The sequence below is a fragment of the Oryctolagus cuniculus genome, chromosome 14 (genome assembly GCF_051225735.1).
Source record: "Oryctolagus cuniculus isolate XC-2025 breed Fujian yellow rabbit chromosome 14, ASM5122573v1, whole genome shotgun sequence".
Classification (NCBI taxonomy): Eukaryota; Metazoa; Chordata; class Mammalia; order Lagomorpha; family Leporidae; genus Oryctolagus; species Oryctolagus cuniculus.
The window spans coordinates 68,551,589-68,569,795 of NC_142880.1; the positions used below are offsets into that span (position 1 = coordinate 68,551,589).

Consider the following 18,207-nt stretch of genomic DNA (forward strand, 5'->3'; position numbering starts at 1 on the left):
GGGTCTGTGACCCCAGGACAATGGAGAAGCAGTGACTCAGTGATGTAGGGGTGGTTAGGGTCCTCTGAAAGACAGCCATCGTATATCAGAGTGCGGGGTTGATCCCAGCCTCCCGCTCCTGACTCCAGCTTCCTACTCATGCAGACCCTGAGAGGCAGCAGTGATGGCCCAAGTGATAGGGTTCCTGCCACCCACGCGGGAGACCTGGATTCCCAGCCATTGTGGGTATTTGGGGAGTGAACCAGTGGATGGGAATTCTTTCTCTCACTCTCTCTGCCTCTCAAACTTAAAAAAAATTAAAATAGTGACTTAAATATTCCTCACCATAGTTAAGCATCTCTTACCTTAAATTTTTTTTTTTTTAAGACATCCTAATCAGACTCTGACCTACAGATGTGTTTCATTACTACTACCTGGTGCCTTTTAAGCCTCTGCCCCTCATGTTTCTCCCAGGAACAGGAACAGCACTGGGCATCAACCTCCTCTTTACTCTCCTTATTTGAGTTTATTTGGCCAGCTCATACTTGACCACAAAACAATATAGGCACCCAGACACTGAACTGTAATCATGTGATATTATCAATGAAGCAAGGTTGGAAACCTACATCGCCAAGGCAACCTTTATGCCTGCAGTCAAGTTTTTGGTTTGGAATGCTCAAGTCCAAAAATCAAGTCCAACGCACATTTAATGCTACTTTCTATCCGTAGAATATGGCTTTTCTCGCCATCCTGAGAGAAAGAGGGGAACAGAACATACAGGAAAAGTAAGACCAGTTCCTACCTTCATGGAAATGTGACGTTTAAATGCACAATGTGCTGTGGGGATTCAGAGGGAAAGAGATTATTTCTTACTGGAGAACTCAGGGGAAAACAAAAGTCCTGAAGAATTCTAGCTGGGCAGTCATTCTTACCACTGTTTTCTTCCATTCACAGACCTTCAAAATAAGGTGCTGGGTCTGAAAGCTGACATCTGATCAGATATGTAAAAAAAAAAAAAGCCAAAGAAGAAAAATTAGTCTTTGTTATGGAAAGACATAGAAAGACAGAACAAAATGACTACAAAAAGCTGTACAAGAACATAAAGTAGAGGTGGGCATTGGTGCTGTGGTGGACTCCAGTTGGGAGTGTTCAGTCACAGGTCCATTTCCAATCCCACCTTCCTGATAATGCACACCTTGGGAGGCAGCAGGTGATGGCCCGAGTAGCCGAGTCCCTGCCACCCACGTGGGAGACCTGGATGGAGTCCGGGGCTCCTGGCTTTAGCCTGGTGCAGCCCTGGCTATAGTGGACATTTGGGAGTGAAAAAAGCAGAAGGAGATCTTCCTGTTTCTTAGTTGAATAAAATGAAAAAAAAAATTTAACGAGCATAAAGTAATAAAGGAGCTATAATGTTTCACTCAATGTATTAAAATTTGAGGGCTGATAGTAATAGAGAATCCCTTTTGTCATAATTGTTATCACATCATTTTAAAATCTACTTTTAAAGCAATCCAGTGTAATATTGCATATTTTCCTATAGTTGAAGAAGTAAGAAAATTGTTCTGTTAGAAATACTTACAGACTGTAAAGGCTTTTCTAAGATGGAGATTGAGCGGTGAGTGTGTGTGCATCTTCTCACTAAATCGCGTGCAGACAAGCGTCCACTGCTTCAATGTGTAGCGTGCACTTCGACCAGTGTTTCCCACTGCTCATAAATCCTGTTCAGTGCATCAACAGGGGCTACTAATTTTCTTACTTTCTGTTCTCAGGACCAACCAGCACCTGCTAAATTTTTGAGAACAGCTCACAGCTTAGCGGGAAGGCTCATCTAAATAAAGGCCGGCTAAAGTGACATTGCAGGGACTTAATCTCCCCGTGGCTGCGCGTGTGACCAGAAGGCTGATCTGCAAGATTCATCTATCCGGGTCTCCAGGGCCCTGCGACTTGACCGTAAGGGACGCCCGAGATGAAGATCAGTGATCAGAGCCAGCAGCAGGGACTAGGGGGCTTCCCAGGGGCTTTTTACCCTCCAGCGTGCAACATTCCGTGGCCTTGAGAGGAAATCGCAAACTGGGACCTTTGCCCCGGGATCCAGCCCTTCTCAGCGCAGAACATCAGTCTCCACGTCCAGCCTTCAGAGGTTCCTGGAGTCCTCCGGTCGGGGAAGAGCTATGGTTACGGGACGCGGACCGGAGTGTGCAGGGAGAGCGCGGACAGCCCCGTGAGAAAGGCGGGAGATGTGCGCAGCGAGGCGAGCGGCTCTGGCCTGGGCCGGGCAGCCTCTGCGCCCCTCGCGCTGAAGCCGGCGAGGCTGCCCAGCCCGCTGGACGGCTCCCGCGCAGCCCGCCGTCGCAGATCCGCATATCGAAGCCGCTGCGCCGCCCGGGCTCCTCCCCAACCTGCCCTTTCTCGGTGGCCGCGGCTGAGATGGAGACGTGAGGCTGCGGAGGACGATGACGGCCGCGCTGGCGAATGGAGGCGGCCTGGGGAACCCCGACGGCGGCGGCGGGGCCCGGCGCGATAGCGGGGAGAGCGGCTGCCAAGCCGAGGGCAGCCAGGAGGCCGAGGAGGGCCAGCCCCGCCAGCTGACGCCCTTCGAGAAGCTGACGCAGGACATGTCCCAGGATGAGAAGGTGCTGCGGGAGATCACGCTCGGCAAGCGAATCGGCTTCTACCGCATTCGCGGCGAACTTGGCAGCGGCAACTTCTCCCAGGTCAAGCTCGGCATCCACTCTCTAACCAAAGGTAGGGTCCGTCCTTCCCGGGGATCTTCGACCCTCCGCCGTGGTGTGGGGGCGGAGGAAGAGACCCGGGCTACGGAAGCGGCGTTGGCATCCGCCGAGCCCCTGCGGCCCCCAGTCCCGTGTCCGCGCCCCCCACCGCCCCCTCGGTTCCTTCACAGGAACCTCGTGAGGTCCGTGTGTTTCTTGGCATTTTACAGCCGGGGAGACTGAAATCCAAGGATGAAATGTGGCTTCACCCGTGCAACCTTAGATGTTTTGACTCCCAGACCTCTCCCACTGTCCCTGGCAGATAAATCCGCTCCTGCATGAGGGCATCTGTGCTCTGCAGTCAGGCCCCGCGGCGGGAGAGGGGTGGCTTGTCCACCTTCTGGCTTCCCTGGCGTCGGTGTGTCAATAACAAGGCACGGAGTAGCTCGGGAGAACCCCTCGCCTCCACCCCGCCCTGGCCGCTGTCGCTGGATAGCAGAGTCCAGTTTCCACTCTAACCCAAGGCCCTTGCTTGGCTGCTGCTCCCTCTGCCATTCTGGACTAGCAGCCCCCACCACTCCGACCCCAGGAGACCTGTGGGGACAGCCCGGCACTCCTTTGTTGCGGCCGTCCTGGTGTGGGCACTTCCTCGTGGTACTTCTACCTTCGCGGAACCTGGGGATTACCTTGGGAGAGTAAGGCACAACACGTACAACGGAAAAAGAACTTACAGCTTGTCATAGTCCACCGAAATCCTCGAACATGGGGGCTCTGCCCGTTCCTGAGAGTCCCTTACTAACAGTTTCTCCCTCCCTCCCTCCCTTCTTTCTTCCCAGCAGAGTTACAGACAGAGAGAGCGAGAGACCGAGGGAGGTTTTCCATCCACAGGCTCACTCTCCAAATGGCCACAAAGGCCAGAACTGGGCTGATTCAAAGCCAGGAGCCAAGAGCTTCTTCCGGGTCTCCCACGTGGGTGCAGGGGCCCAAGCACTTGGGCCATCTTCTCCTGCTTTCCTAGGCCATTAACAGAGAGCTGGATGGGAAGCAGAGCAGCAGGGACTGGTGCCTGCCCCATGGCAGAGGCTTAGCCTACTATGCCACAGCACTGGCCCCATTAAGTTTCTCACTTTGGACTCAGGCAGCTGCCGCTTCTCCAAGGCCTCTCTTTCCTTATTACTCATGTTTTCTTTTGCTTTCTTTTCTTCTCCAACCTGCCAAGCCCATGTCCCTCCAATCCTCATATTTGGGCCCTATAGGAAGAGCCCTATGCACATGCACACAGGTGTACAAACCTCCCCCTACCTGGCACCCTCCCAAATCACTGGAGCTTAAATCTTTATCTGAAGCCGGGGCATCTGGGTTGACATCTTCACATCCATGGCTATGCTACCTACTTTTCTGGATAAATTTCAAGACTCCTCTGCATTTACAAAATGCAGTTGATAATAGTGCTTAGTTCATAAGTTATCATTAGAATTAATGAGTAAGTGCTCAATAAATGTTCATTATTGGTATTATTTTGCAAAGTTGTTTAAGTCTTGCAATAAATATAAGTATCTTAATAAGAGTTCATTCCTGCCCATCCTCTTCTGTAAGCCAACATGCAGTACTAAGAAACACCGCCTACAGCAACTTGCATATGCTGCTGACAGTTTATAAAACAGTAAATTTTTGCTGTTTGCATCAAATGGATAAACTAGGTATCATTTTAAAATCAATGTGAGGTGTTGTTTCAGGTTTTCACGCTACACTTATCTCAAATTCCATTTCATTTGGGATACTGCTTTTTTTAAAATATTTATTTATGTATTTGAAAGGCAGAGTTACAGAGAGGCAGAGAGAGAGAGAGGTCTTTTATCTATCCGCTAGTTCACTCCCCAAATGGCCATAACAGCCAGAGCTGCGCTGATCCGAAGCCAGGAGCCAGGAGCCTCTTCCAGTTTTCCCAAGTGGGAGGATGGGTCCAAGGACTTGAGCCATCTTCCATTGCTTTCCCAGGCCATAGCAGAGAGCTGGATCAGAAGTTGAGCAGCTGGGACTTGAACCAGCACCCATATGGGATGGCGGCACTGCAGACGGCCACGACACAGTACCAGCCCCAGGGCTACTATTTTTTAACCCCACAGTAGAGGCATCATATCATGCCTTGGAGGATGAAAAGATAAGTTAGATACAGCCTCCATCCTCAAGGACAGGGAAAGAGTAGATTTATACAAATCGGTACAGTAGAAGCCAAAGCTTGAAAAACACGAGAGAAAAGCTGTGGGTTTTCAGGAAGGAGAGAGAATCTTGCCCCTTATGGAAAGGCCTCAGTGGGGATATGATTTGAATGACACATCAAAGAGGGGTAGGGTTTTAGAGAAACAGCAATTATGGGGCAGAGGAAGGTTGCAAGTTAACTAGAAGAAGTAAGCAAAGTGAGCAAAAAAACTAAACATGGGGAAGTGATATATGGTACAGTTTCCTTAATCACTAGGAAGTGGTGGGAGGAAGGGCTGGAAAACGACACGGAGGCAGGCTCATGCTGGACTACAGTGTCGAGAATGGAAGTTGGGAAGAGAGAAATGCGAGAGACACGGAGATGACTGGACACGATGGTGGGTAGTGCAGCCAGCAGGAGGAGATCCATGGTGGCAGTCAAAACAGAAAGGAGGAGCTAGGTGGTACTGAGAAGAATCTGTGGGATCGGAGTGTTAGTCAGAGTTCTCCAGTGAAACAGAACCAATAGGATGCGTACAAACTTAGAGACAGAAAGATTTATTGTAAGACTCTGGTTCATGCGGTTATGGAGGCTGAGACATCCCAAGATCTGCAGTCAGAGAGCTGGAGACCCAGGAGAGACAGTGGCGTAGTCCCCATCCAAAAGCCAGAACACTCAAGGCCCAAGAAGATCAGGTACAGTTTCAGTACAGATCAGCTTCAGTTAGTCTCAGTTTAGGCAGTCAGGCCAAACAAGGTCTCTTACTCAGTCTTTTTGTTCCAGTGAGGTATTAAGGAGATTAGATGAGGCCCAAGTACACCAGGGAAGATCGTCTGCAATGCTCAGTGAACTTATTCAAAAGTTAATCTTATCCAGAAACACCTTTCCAGAACCACCCAGAATAATGTTTGACCACAACTTTGGGCACGACATGGCCCAGTCACATTGACACATAAAATTAACCAACACTGTTGACAGATGCTTGGATGTAGTTCTAAGGATGGGAGAATGGAGAAAGACAATGAACTTACCTTGCTTGATTATATGAACCTAAAGAAGAGCTATCCCTTTAATAGAAATAGGGAAATATAAAAAAAGAGAGAGAGAGAGAGAAGATTTGGAAGGGAAAATGATGAGTGAAAATTTTGATGCCCAGAAGGGGCTGCCTACCAGGAAGTTGCATGCGCCAGTCAGGCACACAGGTATAAAGTGAGACCAGGATTTGCACTGAGGTTATTGTGGAGGTAGGTGTCAGTCACTGAGAGACACAGTAGAGAAGACTGATAGGCAGTCTTTATATACTGTAATAACTACTGGTTTGCATCCTAGTTGACATTTTGTGTATACATAAGCATGCACACACCCATGCACACACATACACATAACTACCACAAGAACACTTCAGAGTTCATGGAAAAATGGAATTAAAAGGTAAGCTTATTTTGGTGCACAAAATTTTGAAATCCCCACATAGTTACTTGTTAAGACACATTTCCTATGTACTTTTGGAAGATCCTTTGTACACACATACACAGCCACACCCACGCACACACAGAAGAGTTTTCAAAAAGTTCATGGAAACTGCGCATTGTCTTTTCCATGAACCCTCATGTAGATGATATGAAGTGATTTTAGATATGTCGGTGAGACAATTCACTGTTGATCCATGAACGCTAAGATTTTTCAAGGCCATTTAAAATAGATTGTTTTTCAATGCCAATATCTGTTGATAGTCTCATTCTTTTAGGAGCACATAATATTCTATTATATAGTTGAAGCATAAATTTTTTTAACTGCCCCTTACTGAATAATATTTTTATCAATTCTTAAGTTTTGCTTTTCTCCATAGTGCTACAGAATGACCCTTTTCTTTTTTTTAAAAGATTCATTTATTTGATAGTCAGAGTTACACAGAGACAGAAAGAGAGGCAGAGAGAGAGAGAGAGCGAGAGAGAGAGAGCCTTCTGTCCGCTGATTCACTTCCCAACTGGCCGCAACAGTTGAAGCTGCACCAGTCTGAAGTCAGGAGCCAGGAGCTTCCTCTGGGTCTCCCATGCGGGTGCAGGGGCCCAAGTACTTGGGCCATCTTCTACTGCTTTCCCAGGCTATAGCAGAGAGCGGGATCAGAAGTGGAGCAGCCGGGATTTGAACCGTCGCCCCTATGGGATGCCAGCACTGCAGGTGGTGGCTTTACCCGCTATGCCATAGCACCGGCCCCAATTCGCCTATATTTTTACAAATGAGGAAACAGAGGCCCAGAAGGGGCTGTCCTGAGGCACGGCAGAGTCAGGTTTGAGACTGGCTACTTCAGGATTTTGCTGTGATGTGGAGGCAGCAACTCTCACACTCTGCCATTGACCAGCCACCAGATGGGTACTGCTGCCTTCTTCATGCCGACAGACACGCCTCTCTTTCAGCAGTACTCTCAAGAAGGGTCGGGGAACAGGCATCAATCAGGGTACAATAGGACATGTAACTTAATCTCTGAGAAACAGCATGGGCCCTTCTTGCAGCCAACTTCCAGCCTGTTCACGCAGTATCTGGGAGAAACCAGCAGTACACATACATGCACACACATTCCCTCCCTGATGCGGAATGAACTCTTCAAACAGAAGACAGCACAATATTGTGGAAAGACACTGGCTCTGGAGACAGCCAGACTGTAGGTGGAATTCCAACTCTGTTTTCTCTAGCTGTGTGACCTTGAACAAGATATTCCCACTGTCTGTGCCTCAGTTTCCTCATGCATAAAATTCCAGCTGCATAGGATTGCTGGAAGGTGCAAATTTTTACAATATAATGTATTGAATACCAGGTACCTAGACAAAACACATAGTGAGTATTCATTAAATGTGATTATTAGCCTGTCTTTGAAGAAACCTAGGTGTTTGAGGCCTGACTCATGTATCGTTTGGTTCATGGAACAGAAGCCTACTCAAATGAGCTCATATGGGAAGGACTGTATTGAGCACAGGGGAATTCTATGGAAATAAGTCCAGGTCCTAAGATGTTACCGTTTCTGTCTCTTTTGCTTTCTCAGGGGAGCAGATAGTCTGTCCTGTCCGGTTCCTGTGCTTACTTTATTCCGTCTTCCTACATCTCCTTGCAGAGTGGCCTTCTGTACCTACTTACCAGAGGCACATGATGGCCAACATGTCCCACGTCGACGTAAACTCAGCCTTATCATGCATCTCTATGCCACTAGTTTCATTCTATTCAACTTTATTTTATTCTTTTAAAGATTTATTTTATTTATTTGAAAAACAGAGTTACAGAGAAAGGTAGAGCCAGAGAGAAAGAGAGGTCATCCATCCACTGATTCACTCTCCAAATAGCCATAGCAGCTGGAGCTGGGCTCATCCAAAGCCAGGAACCAGGAGCTTCTTCTGGGTCTCCCATGTGAGTGTAGGGACCCAAGGACTTGGGCCATCTTCTACTGCTTTCCCAGGCCATAGCAGGGAGCTGGATTGGAATTGGAGCAGCCAGTACCCAAACCGCCATCCATATGGGATGCCGGCCCTGCAGGGCAGTGTTTTAACCTGCTGTGCCACAGCACTGGCTCCTGCAGTTCAACTTGTAGAGATGCTCACTGGCCAGCTGATAATGGGCTGCCTTTAAGTCAAGGACATGCTTGTGTCAGCTGCAGCCCTTAAGGCCACGTGGCCTACTACTCTCTCAGCAGAGCCCAAGATCCAAAGAAGTGCCTCTGAGAGGGAGCAGTGGAGCAGCAAATGGATAGATATATCCACCTTAGAGACAAAAACCAGCTCAGCCAAGAGCTTTCCACCAGCCAGGAGCAAGAATGTGCCCAATTGTGTAGACAGGCTATATTATATGTAAGGGAGTCAGAGAAAAAAAGGCACAATCCTAATAATAGCTATTTATGTACCCTATTGTCAAAGGAACAGTGTCACCCCTGGTTATGGGGTGATATGCTTAAAAAAAAAAAAAGGGCAGTGGGGCCGCCGCTGTGGCATAGTGGATAAAGCCACTGCCTATGGGATGCCGGTTCAAGTCCAAGTCCCAGCTGCTCCACTTCCGATCCAGCTCTCTTCTATGGCCTGGGAGGGCAGTGGAGGACCTCTCTCTCTCTCTCTCTCTCTCTCTCTCTCTCTAACTCTGCTTTTCAAATAAATAAATAAATAAATCTTATAAAAAGAAAAAAGGACAGGACTATTTATAATGCCCTCCGCCCCCCTACAAAGTCAACTTGTCTGGAATTGTCACCAGACTTTCTAGGAAATATGAGTAGTCCAGATAAGACAATGGAGGAGACTCCCAGGAAAGCAGGGTTTGGGTACCAGGACAACTCCCAGGACAGTAGTAAAATAAACAGATAAGAGCACCAGCTGCTCTGGGTCTCTAGAAAGAAGGTTTCAATATGGGCCTCTGCTGGCTAGAGTGTATTTTTATAGCTAACAGCTTAGATTCCCTTGAGCTCTGCAAGCTGATAGGGCAGGCTGAGAGCCATGACAAGCCCCTTTAAGACTGATTAGAAATTTCTCAAAAGGGATGACGTGCTTGGCTTCTGAATATTTCATGTTCCATCTGTTGCCACCAACAAAAGTACAAGAAGCATTGGTGCCTCCGTGGGTGCACTTCCTGACCTCTTCCTCCCTCTTCCTCGAGTCTCGCATTTCTGGGATCCTTTCTTCTCCTCAGTTTGTTTATTCTCGGGTTCATTCATTGAAAAAAAAAAAAAAAGACTATAGTTAGTGCCTCCTGAGTACACACTATGTTCCAGATCTTACCAAGATGAATTAGGTGCACGTCTTGCCTGATAGGAGCTCCTAGCCATTTAAGGGAGACGGGCAGGAAACAACCGCTGAGTGCTGGCAGAGTCAGGCCCAAGGGTGAGCCGGCCTGTGCCCAGGGGAATTCAGAAAGGGCCAAGTGAATGGAAGAGGCTTACGCCAGGTCTCAGGGTTTGAGGGGGTATTTTACAGGATGCAGTGGAAGGAGAATTCCAGGAACAGAGGCAGACCGTAAAGTACATGAAGGTGTAAATCTGTGTGGGGGGCAGTGCTTGGAAATTTACAAGTGATTCAGTAAAGCTGGTGCAGGAGATGATTCCACAAAGCTGCAGGAAACAAGGTGGGAGGTGTGACAGGGTCTTGGTCATGGAGAATCTTCTTTCCTATTTGAATTTTGTCATTTAGGGCTCAGGGAGCCACTGAAGATCTTTAAACAAACAAGCAATTAATACAATTAATACACTGGTACAGTGGTTTCCAGTTGCATCCATCTTGTTGCAAAGGACAGGATTTAATTTTTTTTTACAGCTGAATAGTACTCCATTGTGTATATATACCACAATTACTTTATCCAATGAACAGTTGATGGACATCTGGGTTGATTCCATATCTTAGCTGTTGTGAATTGTGCTGCAGTAAGCATGGGGGTACACATAACTCTTTCATATGCTGATTTCTTTGGGTTTGGGTAAATTCCCAGGAGTGGGGTGGCTGGATCAAATGGTAGGTCTGTATTCAGATTTCTGAGGTATCTCCATACTGTCTTCCACTGGCTGCACCAGTTTACATTCTCACCAACACTGGACCAGGGTACCTTTTTCCGTCCACATCCTTGCCAGAATTTGCCGTTTGTTGATTTCTGTATGAAAGCCATTGTCTTTTGTCAAAGATAAGTTGGCTATAGATGCATGGATTGATTTCTGGAGTAGAGTTAACCACATGATCATTAAGTAAATGAGAATAGATCTTTGTAAAAATTAAGAGTGGGAATGTGGAAGGGAGGGGGATGGTTGGAGGGAGCATAGGGTGGGAAGTCTTACTATGTTCCTAAATCTGTGCATATGAAATACATGAAACTTGTATAACTTAAGTAAAATTTAAAAAGAAAAGAAAAGAAACAATACAAAAAAGGAAAATTGGAACAGATACGCAATGGAATATTACTCAGCAATGTAAAAAGATGAAATCTTTTCATTTACAACAATATGGATGAAACTGGAGGTCATCATGTAAAGTGAAATAAGCCAAATACAGAAAGACGAATATCACATGATCTCACTCATATGTGAACCCTAAAAAAAGTAGGTGATCTCATAGGTGTTAAAAATGTAACTTTCATTACCAGGGGCTGGGGAGGGAAGTGGGGATGGAGGGATGGGGAAGGTTGATTGACAGGTACTAGGTTATAGCTAGATATGAGTAAAAAGTTCTAGGATTCTATTTGCACAGTAAAGTGAAGATAGATGATGTTAATTTGTTATATATTTCTCTATTTGAAAAAGCAGAAAATAGAATTTTTTGATGTTTTCACTACAAGTGTTAAATTCTTGAAAGGATATTTACCTTAATTGGACATTATGCAATGTATACATGCAACAAAACATCATATAGTACCCAATAAATATATACAATTTAAAAAATTGTTAGTTGTGGATTTGGGGAGTTCATCCTAAAAACAAGTCCTAAATTGGAAATACTATAACTAAAAAATTATCCATTGTAGTCTTTTTTTTTTTTTTTGTGAGCAGAAGATTGTGCCCCTCGACGTCCCCTCACAGTCCACTCTTTTTTTTTTTTTAACTTTTATTTAGTAAATATAAATTTCCAAAGTACAGTTTATGGATTACAATGGCTTTGCCCCCCCATAATTTCCCTCCCACTCACAACCCTCCCATCTCCCGCTCCCTCTCCCCTTCCATTCACATCAAGATTCATTTTCAATTCTCTTTATATACAGAATATCAGTTTAGTATATATTAAGTAAAGATTTCATCAGTTTGCACCCACACAGAAACACAAAGTGTAAAATACTGTTTCAGTACTAGTTATAGCATTATTTCACATTGGACAACACATTAAGGACAGATCCCACATGAGAAGTAAGTACACAGTGACTCCTGTTGTTGACTTAACAATTTGACACTCTTGTTTATGGCGTCAGTAACTCCCTAGGCTCTAGTCATGAGTTGCCAAGGCTATGGAAGCCTTTTGAGTTCGTCGACTTCGATCTTATTCCGACAGGATCATAGTCAAAGTGGAAGTTCTCTCCTCCCTGCAGAGAAAAGTACTTCCTTCTTTGATGGCCCCGTTCTTTCCACTGGGCTCTCACTCGCAGAGATCTTTCATTTAAGTCTTTTTTTTTTCCCCGCAGGGTGTCTTGGCTTTCCATACCTAAAATACTCTCACGGGCTCTTCAGCCATATACAAATGCGTTAAGGGCTGATTCTGATTCTGAGGCCAGAGTGCTATTTAGAACATCTGCCATTCTATGAGTCTGCTGTGTATCCCGCTTCCCATGTTGGATCATTTTCTCCCTTTTTGATTCTATCAGTTAGTATTAGCAGACACTAGTCTTGTTTGTGTGATCCCCATTGTAGTCTTAAGAACCAGTGAGAAGTTAGGATCCAATGATACAGGAATTAAGTAAATTAAAGCATGTATGTTGAAAGATTATCCCGGCACTAGAAGTCATGTTCATGGTGTGGGCATTTGGTGCTGCAGTTCAGATGCCGCGTGGGATGCCCACATCCTATTTTGGAGTGCCTGATTTGAGTCCTGGCTGCTCCACTTGTGATCCAGCTTCCTAGTGAAGCACCTGGGAAGCAGCAGAAGGTCATACAAGTACCTCGGCCCCTGTCACCAATGTGGGGGACCAGGATGTAGTTCCTGGCTCCTGGCTTCAGCCTGGCCCAGACTTAACCTTTGCTGCCATTTTGAGAGTGAACAACCAGCTGGCAGATCCATGTGAATGTGTCTCTTTCTCTGCTGCTCTGCCTTTAAGATAAAAAATTAAAGTAAATCTTTTTTTAAAGTATTTTATTTATTTATAAGCAGAACTACAGAGAAAGGGGAAGAGAGAGAAAGAGAGGGAGAGAGAGAAAGAGATCTTCCATCTGCTGGTTCACTCCCCAAATGGTCAAAACAGCTGGGGCAGGGCCAGATCAAAGCCACAAGTGTGGAACTTCCTCCAGGTCTCCCATGTGGGTGCAGGGGCCCAAGCGCTTGGGCCATCCTCAGATGCTTTCCATGGCACTTTAACAGGGAGCTGGATGGAAAGTGGAGCTGCCTGTACTTGAACACTGGTTCATATGGAACATATGGTTCATATGGAACATACGGCATCCATATGGGATGCCAGTGCTATAGATGGCAGCTTAACCTGCTGCCAGCCTCAAGCGAATATTAATATTAAAAAACAAGAATCCCCACTTTAAAATAAATAAATACAAATAAAATACAAAGAAACACAAATCCTTTTGAAAAAGAGAGGAACCATGGTTATGAAAGCTCTGTGGTAACAAGGAAGATCTGTGGGACCCAAAGGCAAGTGCAAAAGCAAGTTGAAAACTTGATTGCACCCTGTGATGATATTTACCATGGGTTCTTGAGAGTATTGAGATCATCCATTCAGTAAATATTTGGTGAGATCATCCATTCAGTAAATATTTGGTGAGCATCTGCTGTGTAGCCAAGAGTATTTTAGGGACTGGAGAGACAGCAGTGAACAAAATATGTAGCAATCTCTGTCCTTATGGAGCTTATATTCCAGTGGGGGATATAGACATAAGTTAGTGAAATATATTTTTTAAAGATTTATGTATTTATTTGAAAGTCAGAGTTACACAGAGATAAGGAGAGGCAGAGAGAGAGAGAAAGAGAGGTCTTCCATCTGCTGGTTCACTCCCCAGTTGGCTGCAATGGCTGGAGCTGCGCTGATCCAAAGCCAGGAGCCAGGAGCTTCTTCCAGGTCTCCCACGTGGGTGCAGGGGCCCAAGGACTTGGGCCATCTTCTACTGCTTTCCCAGGCCATAGCAGAGAGCTGGATTGGAAGAGGAACAGTCGGGACTAGAACCTGCGCCCATATGGGATGCCGGTGCTTCAGGCCAGGGTTTTAACCCGCTGAGCCACAGCGGCGGCCCCAAGTGAAATATTTATGTTAGGTAGCCATGAGTGATAAGAAGGAAAATGGAGCAGCATGGAGGGCTACAGTTTTTCAATGCATTAGCAGGGACAGCCTTACTGAGGAGATGATATTAGAGCTGAGAGTAGTGTGGGAACCGGCTATACATGTGTGACAATACTTCAGAAAGTTTGTGGAAATGTATATTATGAAAAAAAGTATGTGTAAACTTCAAAATTTTTGTACTCAAATGAGCTTATCTTTTAATTTCAGTATTGCATGAAGTTTTTGAAGAGCCGTCTTATATGGGGGGAGCACTGGGTCAGGGGGGACAGCAGCAAGGTGGAGGGGTTCCCTATAAGAGCCTAAGTCAGCCAAGGCAGGGGTGAGGGCAGAGAGGAGCAGGTGCCAGATGGTGTAGGGCTCTGTGTCTAGTAGTAAGATCTCATTCCTATCACAGCAGTTCTCTCTTCCCAGCACTCCCTAAGTTGCAGTATCTGCTTCCTCTCCTTGTCCTCTTGGTCCTGTAGAAGTATTTTGCTTGGTGTAATCTAGGTTTAAAAATTGGAGTTAGGGAGGGGCTGGCATGTGACTTAGCAGGTTGTTATGGCTTGGTATGCCAGCATCCCATGTCCAAGAGCCAGTCTGACTCTTCAGTTGCTCTGCTTGGGACTTGGGCCATCTTCTACTGGTTTCCCAGGCCACAGCAAAGAGCTGGATTGGAAGAGGAGCAACCAGGACTCGAACCGGCACCCATATGAGATGCCTGATGGGTGGGACCTATGTCAGACTTGTGGTCAAATTTGGAGAGGAGATTGATCTCTCAAATCTGTTTACTTCTCTCTCCTTCCCCTGTCATCACTAAAAGAAACCTCTTCCTGGGATTGCAGGAATCACCTCTAAACCATCGCTTTGCTCTCAGGCTGCTGCTCTTCTATGCATTTCCCATATGGCAGCCAGATGGGCAGCAAATTATATTTCCTGGGGCCAGCACCATGGCTCACTTGGTTAATCCTCCATCTGCAGCGCCAGCATCCCATATGGGTGCCGGGTTCTAGTCCCGGTTGCTCCTCTTCCAGTCCAGCTCTCTGCTGTGGCCCAGGAGGGCAGTGGAGGATGGCCCAAGTGCTTGGGCCCCTGTACCTGCATGGGAGACCAGGAGGAAGCACCTGGCTCCTGGCTTTGGATCGGCGTAGCTTCGGCTGTAGCGGCCAATTTGGGGGTGAACCAACGGAGGGAAGACCTCTCTCTCTCTCTCTCTGCCTCTCCTCTCTCTGTGTAACTCTGACTTTCAAATAAATAAAGTAAATCTTTAATAAAAAATTATATTTTCCCTTACATACTCCTTTGAAACCATGTTATAAAGTTTCATTTTCTTAAAGGCAAAGGTTGCATTTGCTTTTTTTTTTTTTTTAAGATTTATTCATTTACTTATTTGAAAGGCAGAGTTACAGAGAGGCAGAAGCAGAAAGAGAGAGAGAGATCTTGCATCCACTGGCTCACTCCCCAAGTGGCCGCAACAGCAGGAGCTGGGCTGATCTGAAGCCAGGTGCCAGGAACTTCTTCAGGGTCTCCCATGCAGGTGAAGGTGCCCAAGGACTTGGGCCGTCTTCTACTGCTTTCCCAGGCCACAGCAAAGAGCTGGATAGAAAAATGGAGCAGCTGGGACTCAAACTGGCACCCGTATGGAATGCCAGCACTGCAGGCTGCAGCTTTACCCACTATACCACAGCACTGGCCTCTGCATTCACTTTTTAAGTTGTTATTCATTCATTTGTTTGAAAGGCAGAGTGACAGAAAGAGAGGGAGAGGGAGAGGGAAAGAGAGAGAGGTCTTCCATTTGTTGATTCATTCCCCCATATACCCACAACAGCCAGGGCTGAAGTGGGCAAAGGAACTCAATCAACAGTTCTCAAAAGAAAAAATACAAATGGCCAACAAATATATGAAAAAGTGCCCAACATCACTAGCCGTCAGGGAAATGCAAATCAAAACCACAAGGAGATATCACCTCACCCCTGTCAAAATGGCTAAAATCAAAAACACACAGAATAACAAATGCTGGTGAGGATATAGACAGTTTGTACACTGTTGTGAGAATGCAAATTAGTGTAGCCATATGGAGAATTCTTACAAAGCTAGAAATAGACTTGCCATATGATCTAACAATCCCACTACTGGATATATACCCAAAAGACTTGAACACAATGTATCAAAGAGATAGCTGCACCATCTTTTTTTATAGCAGCACTGTCCATAATAGCCAAATTTGGAAACAAGGTGTCCTTTATCGGATGAATGGATTAGGAAAATGTGGTATACATACACAATGGAATATTATTCAGCTATAAAAAAGAATGAAATTCTACCATTTGTAGCAAAATGGATGCAACTAAAGGTTATAATGTTGAGTGAAATAAGCTGGACCCAGAAAGACAAATACTGCATGTTTTCCCTTATATGTGGGAGCTAAAATTAAAAAAAAGAAAAGAAAAAAGAAACATCTGTGTGTATCAGTATTGCTGCAAGTATAGTTTTGTAAAACTTTGTTTTATACCTTTGTGAAACCAATAGTTAACAATGCTATACTACTATAGTTGTAATGATCTGTGATTATTTTTTAAAGAGATTTATGTATTTATTTGAAAGTCAGAGTTACACAGAGAGAAGGAGAGGCAGAGAGAAAGAGAGAGAGAGAGATCTTCCATCCGCTGGTTCACTCCCCAATTGGCCACAACAGCTGGAGCTGCACCGATCCGAAACCAGGAGCCAGGAACTTCTTCCAGGTCTCCCACATGGGTGCAGGGCCCAAGGACTTGGGCCATCTTCCACTGCTTTCCCAGGCCATAGCAGAAAGCTGGATGGGAAGTGGAGCAGCCAGGACACAAACGGGCACCCATATGGAATGCCAACACTACAGGCAGCGGCTTTACCTGCTGCACCACAGTGCCGGCCCACATAATGTTCTTAGAATTATATTTACAAAGCACATTGAACCTGTTGAAAACTAATTAAAAATCAAAATTAAAAAAGGAAGAAAAGTGTGGTTCTATAAGTAGGTCAAACAAGTACTCTGTGATCCTGTTCTCTCTGTTTATTTGCCTGGTAACTTCTTTTCTACTGGCACAGTATGAAGCAAAAAAAAGAAAAATGTTTTACTTTGGAGTCGAGATTCATTCATTTCCTAATGTTAATTAACCATTTTCATTATGCAGTCAATCTATATTATTGTAGAAAATATAAGATTTAAAGGAAAATCATCTATGAATCCCCAATGAGAAAATAATTGTCAGATTTTATTCTATACAAATGTATATTTATACTTTCTCTCTTGTGGCGTATTGAACATCTCTTCAGATCAACAAAGAACATCATTGTTCTTGATGGCTGCTTGATATGCCATTATAAAGATAGAAGTATTGAATTTATTTATTTTTTAAATTTTATTAAAGTGCATTAGATTTATAGAACAGCATTTATTTATTTATTTTTCATTTCTGTTTTTTAAGATTTATTTATTTGAAAGCCAGAGTTACACAGAAAGAGAGATCCTCTATCTGCTGGTTCATTTTTCCTAATGGCTACGATGGCTGGAGCTGGGCTAATTTGAAGCCAGGAGCTGGAAGCTTCTTCCTGGTCTCCCACATGGGTGCAGGGACCCAAGTACCTGGGCCATCCTCTGCCATTTTCCCAGGCATATTAGCAGGGAGCTAGATTGGAAGCAGCTGAACTGACAACTTGAACTGGCGCCCATATGGGATGCCAGTGTTGCAGGTGGCAGCCTTACCTGCTACACCACAATGTTGGTCCCTAAACTTATTTTAACCATCTGTTTTGTTAGGTAATGAAGCCGATCTCAATATCACTGAAATCTTCTTTTCTTTTTAAATCTTTCTAACATTATTGCTTCTCATCATCTTTCTAAGTTTTAAAGTTTTTATTTATTTGAGAGAGAGAGAAGTTCTCATCCTCTGTTTCATTCCCAGAATGCTTCCAACAGCTGAGTCTGGGCTAGGGCTGATGTAGAGAGCCTGGAACCCAATCCAGGTCCTCCACTGGGTGGCAGGAACCCTTTTACTTGAGCCATCCCTGCTACCTCCCAGGCTTTGCACCAGCAGGAAGCTGGAGTAAGGAGTTAGAGCCAGGAATGGAACCCGGGTACTCCAGTATAGGCACAATCATCCCAGAGAATGTCTTTAATGCCAGACCAAATGTCTGCCCACAGGAGACTTCTTACACACGTGCCCTCACACAAATGTCAGATTATTTCTTTAAGATTAATGATAAATGGGATAGCTGAGTTAACACCTGTGACCATTTTCAACCATATCCATATGTAACACCAGTTTACAATCCAGAGCTGTGAGCTGTTGGACCAGTTAATTCTCCCACCAGCTGCAGAGTGCTATGCAGGTTTCCCCCTGCCCTTACCACCACTCTATA

At 45.3% G+C, this 18,207-nt stretch overlaps 1 protein-coding gene across 4 annotated transcripts in view; it reads left to right on the plus strand.

The window, feature by feature from the left end:
• Positions 1 to 18,207, plus strand: part of NIM1K (NIM1 serine/threonine protein kinase) — a 72,125-nt gene that overhangs the window by 48,664 nt on the left and 5,254 nt on the right. For 3 of the 4 annotated variants that reach the window (XM_002714012.5, XM_089312758.1, XM_089312757.1), the window contains exon 2: positions 1,749 to 2,724. The exons of the other annotated variant lie outside the window; for it this stretch is intronic. In XM_002714012.5, the coding sequence (XP_002714058.1) occupies positions 2,433 to 2,724 (292 nt within the window). In that variant the 5' untranslated portion in view covers positions 1,749 to 2,432. The remainder of the gene's footprint in view (positions 1 to 1,748; positions 2,725 to 18,207) is intronic. 4 annotated transcript variants of the gene reach the window in all.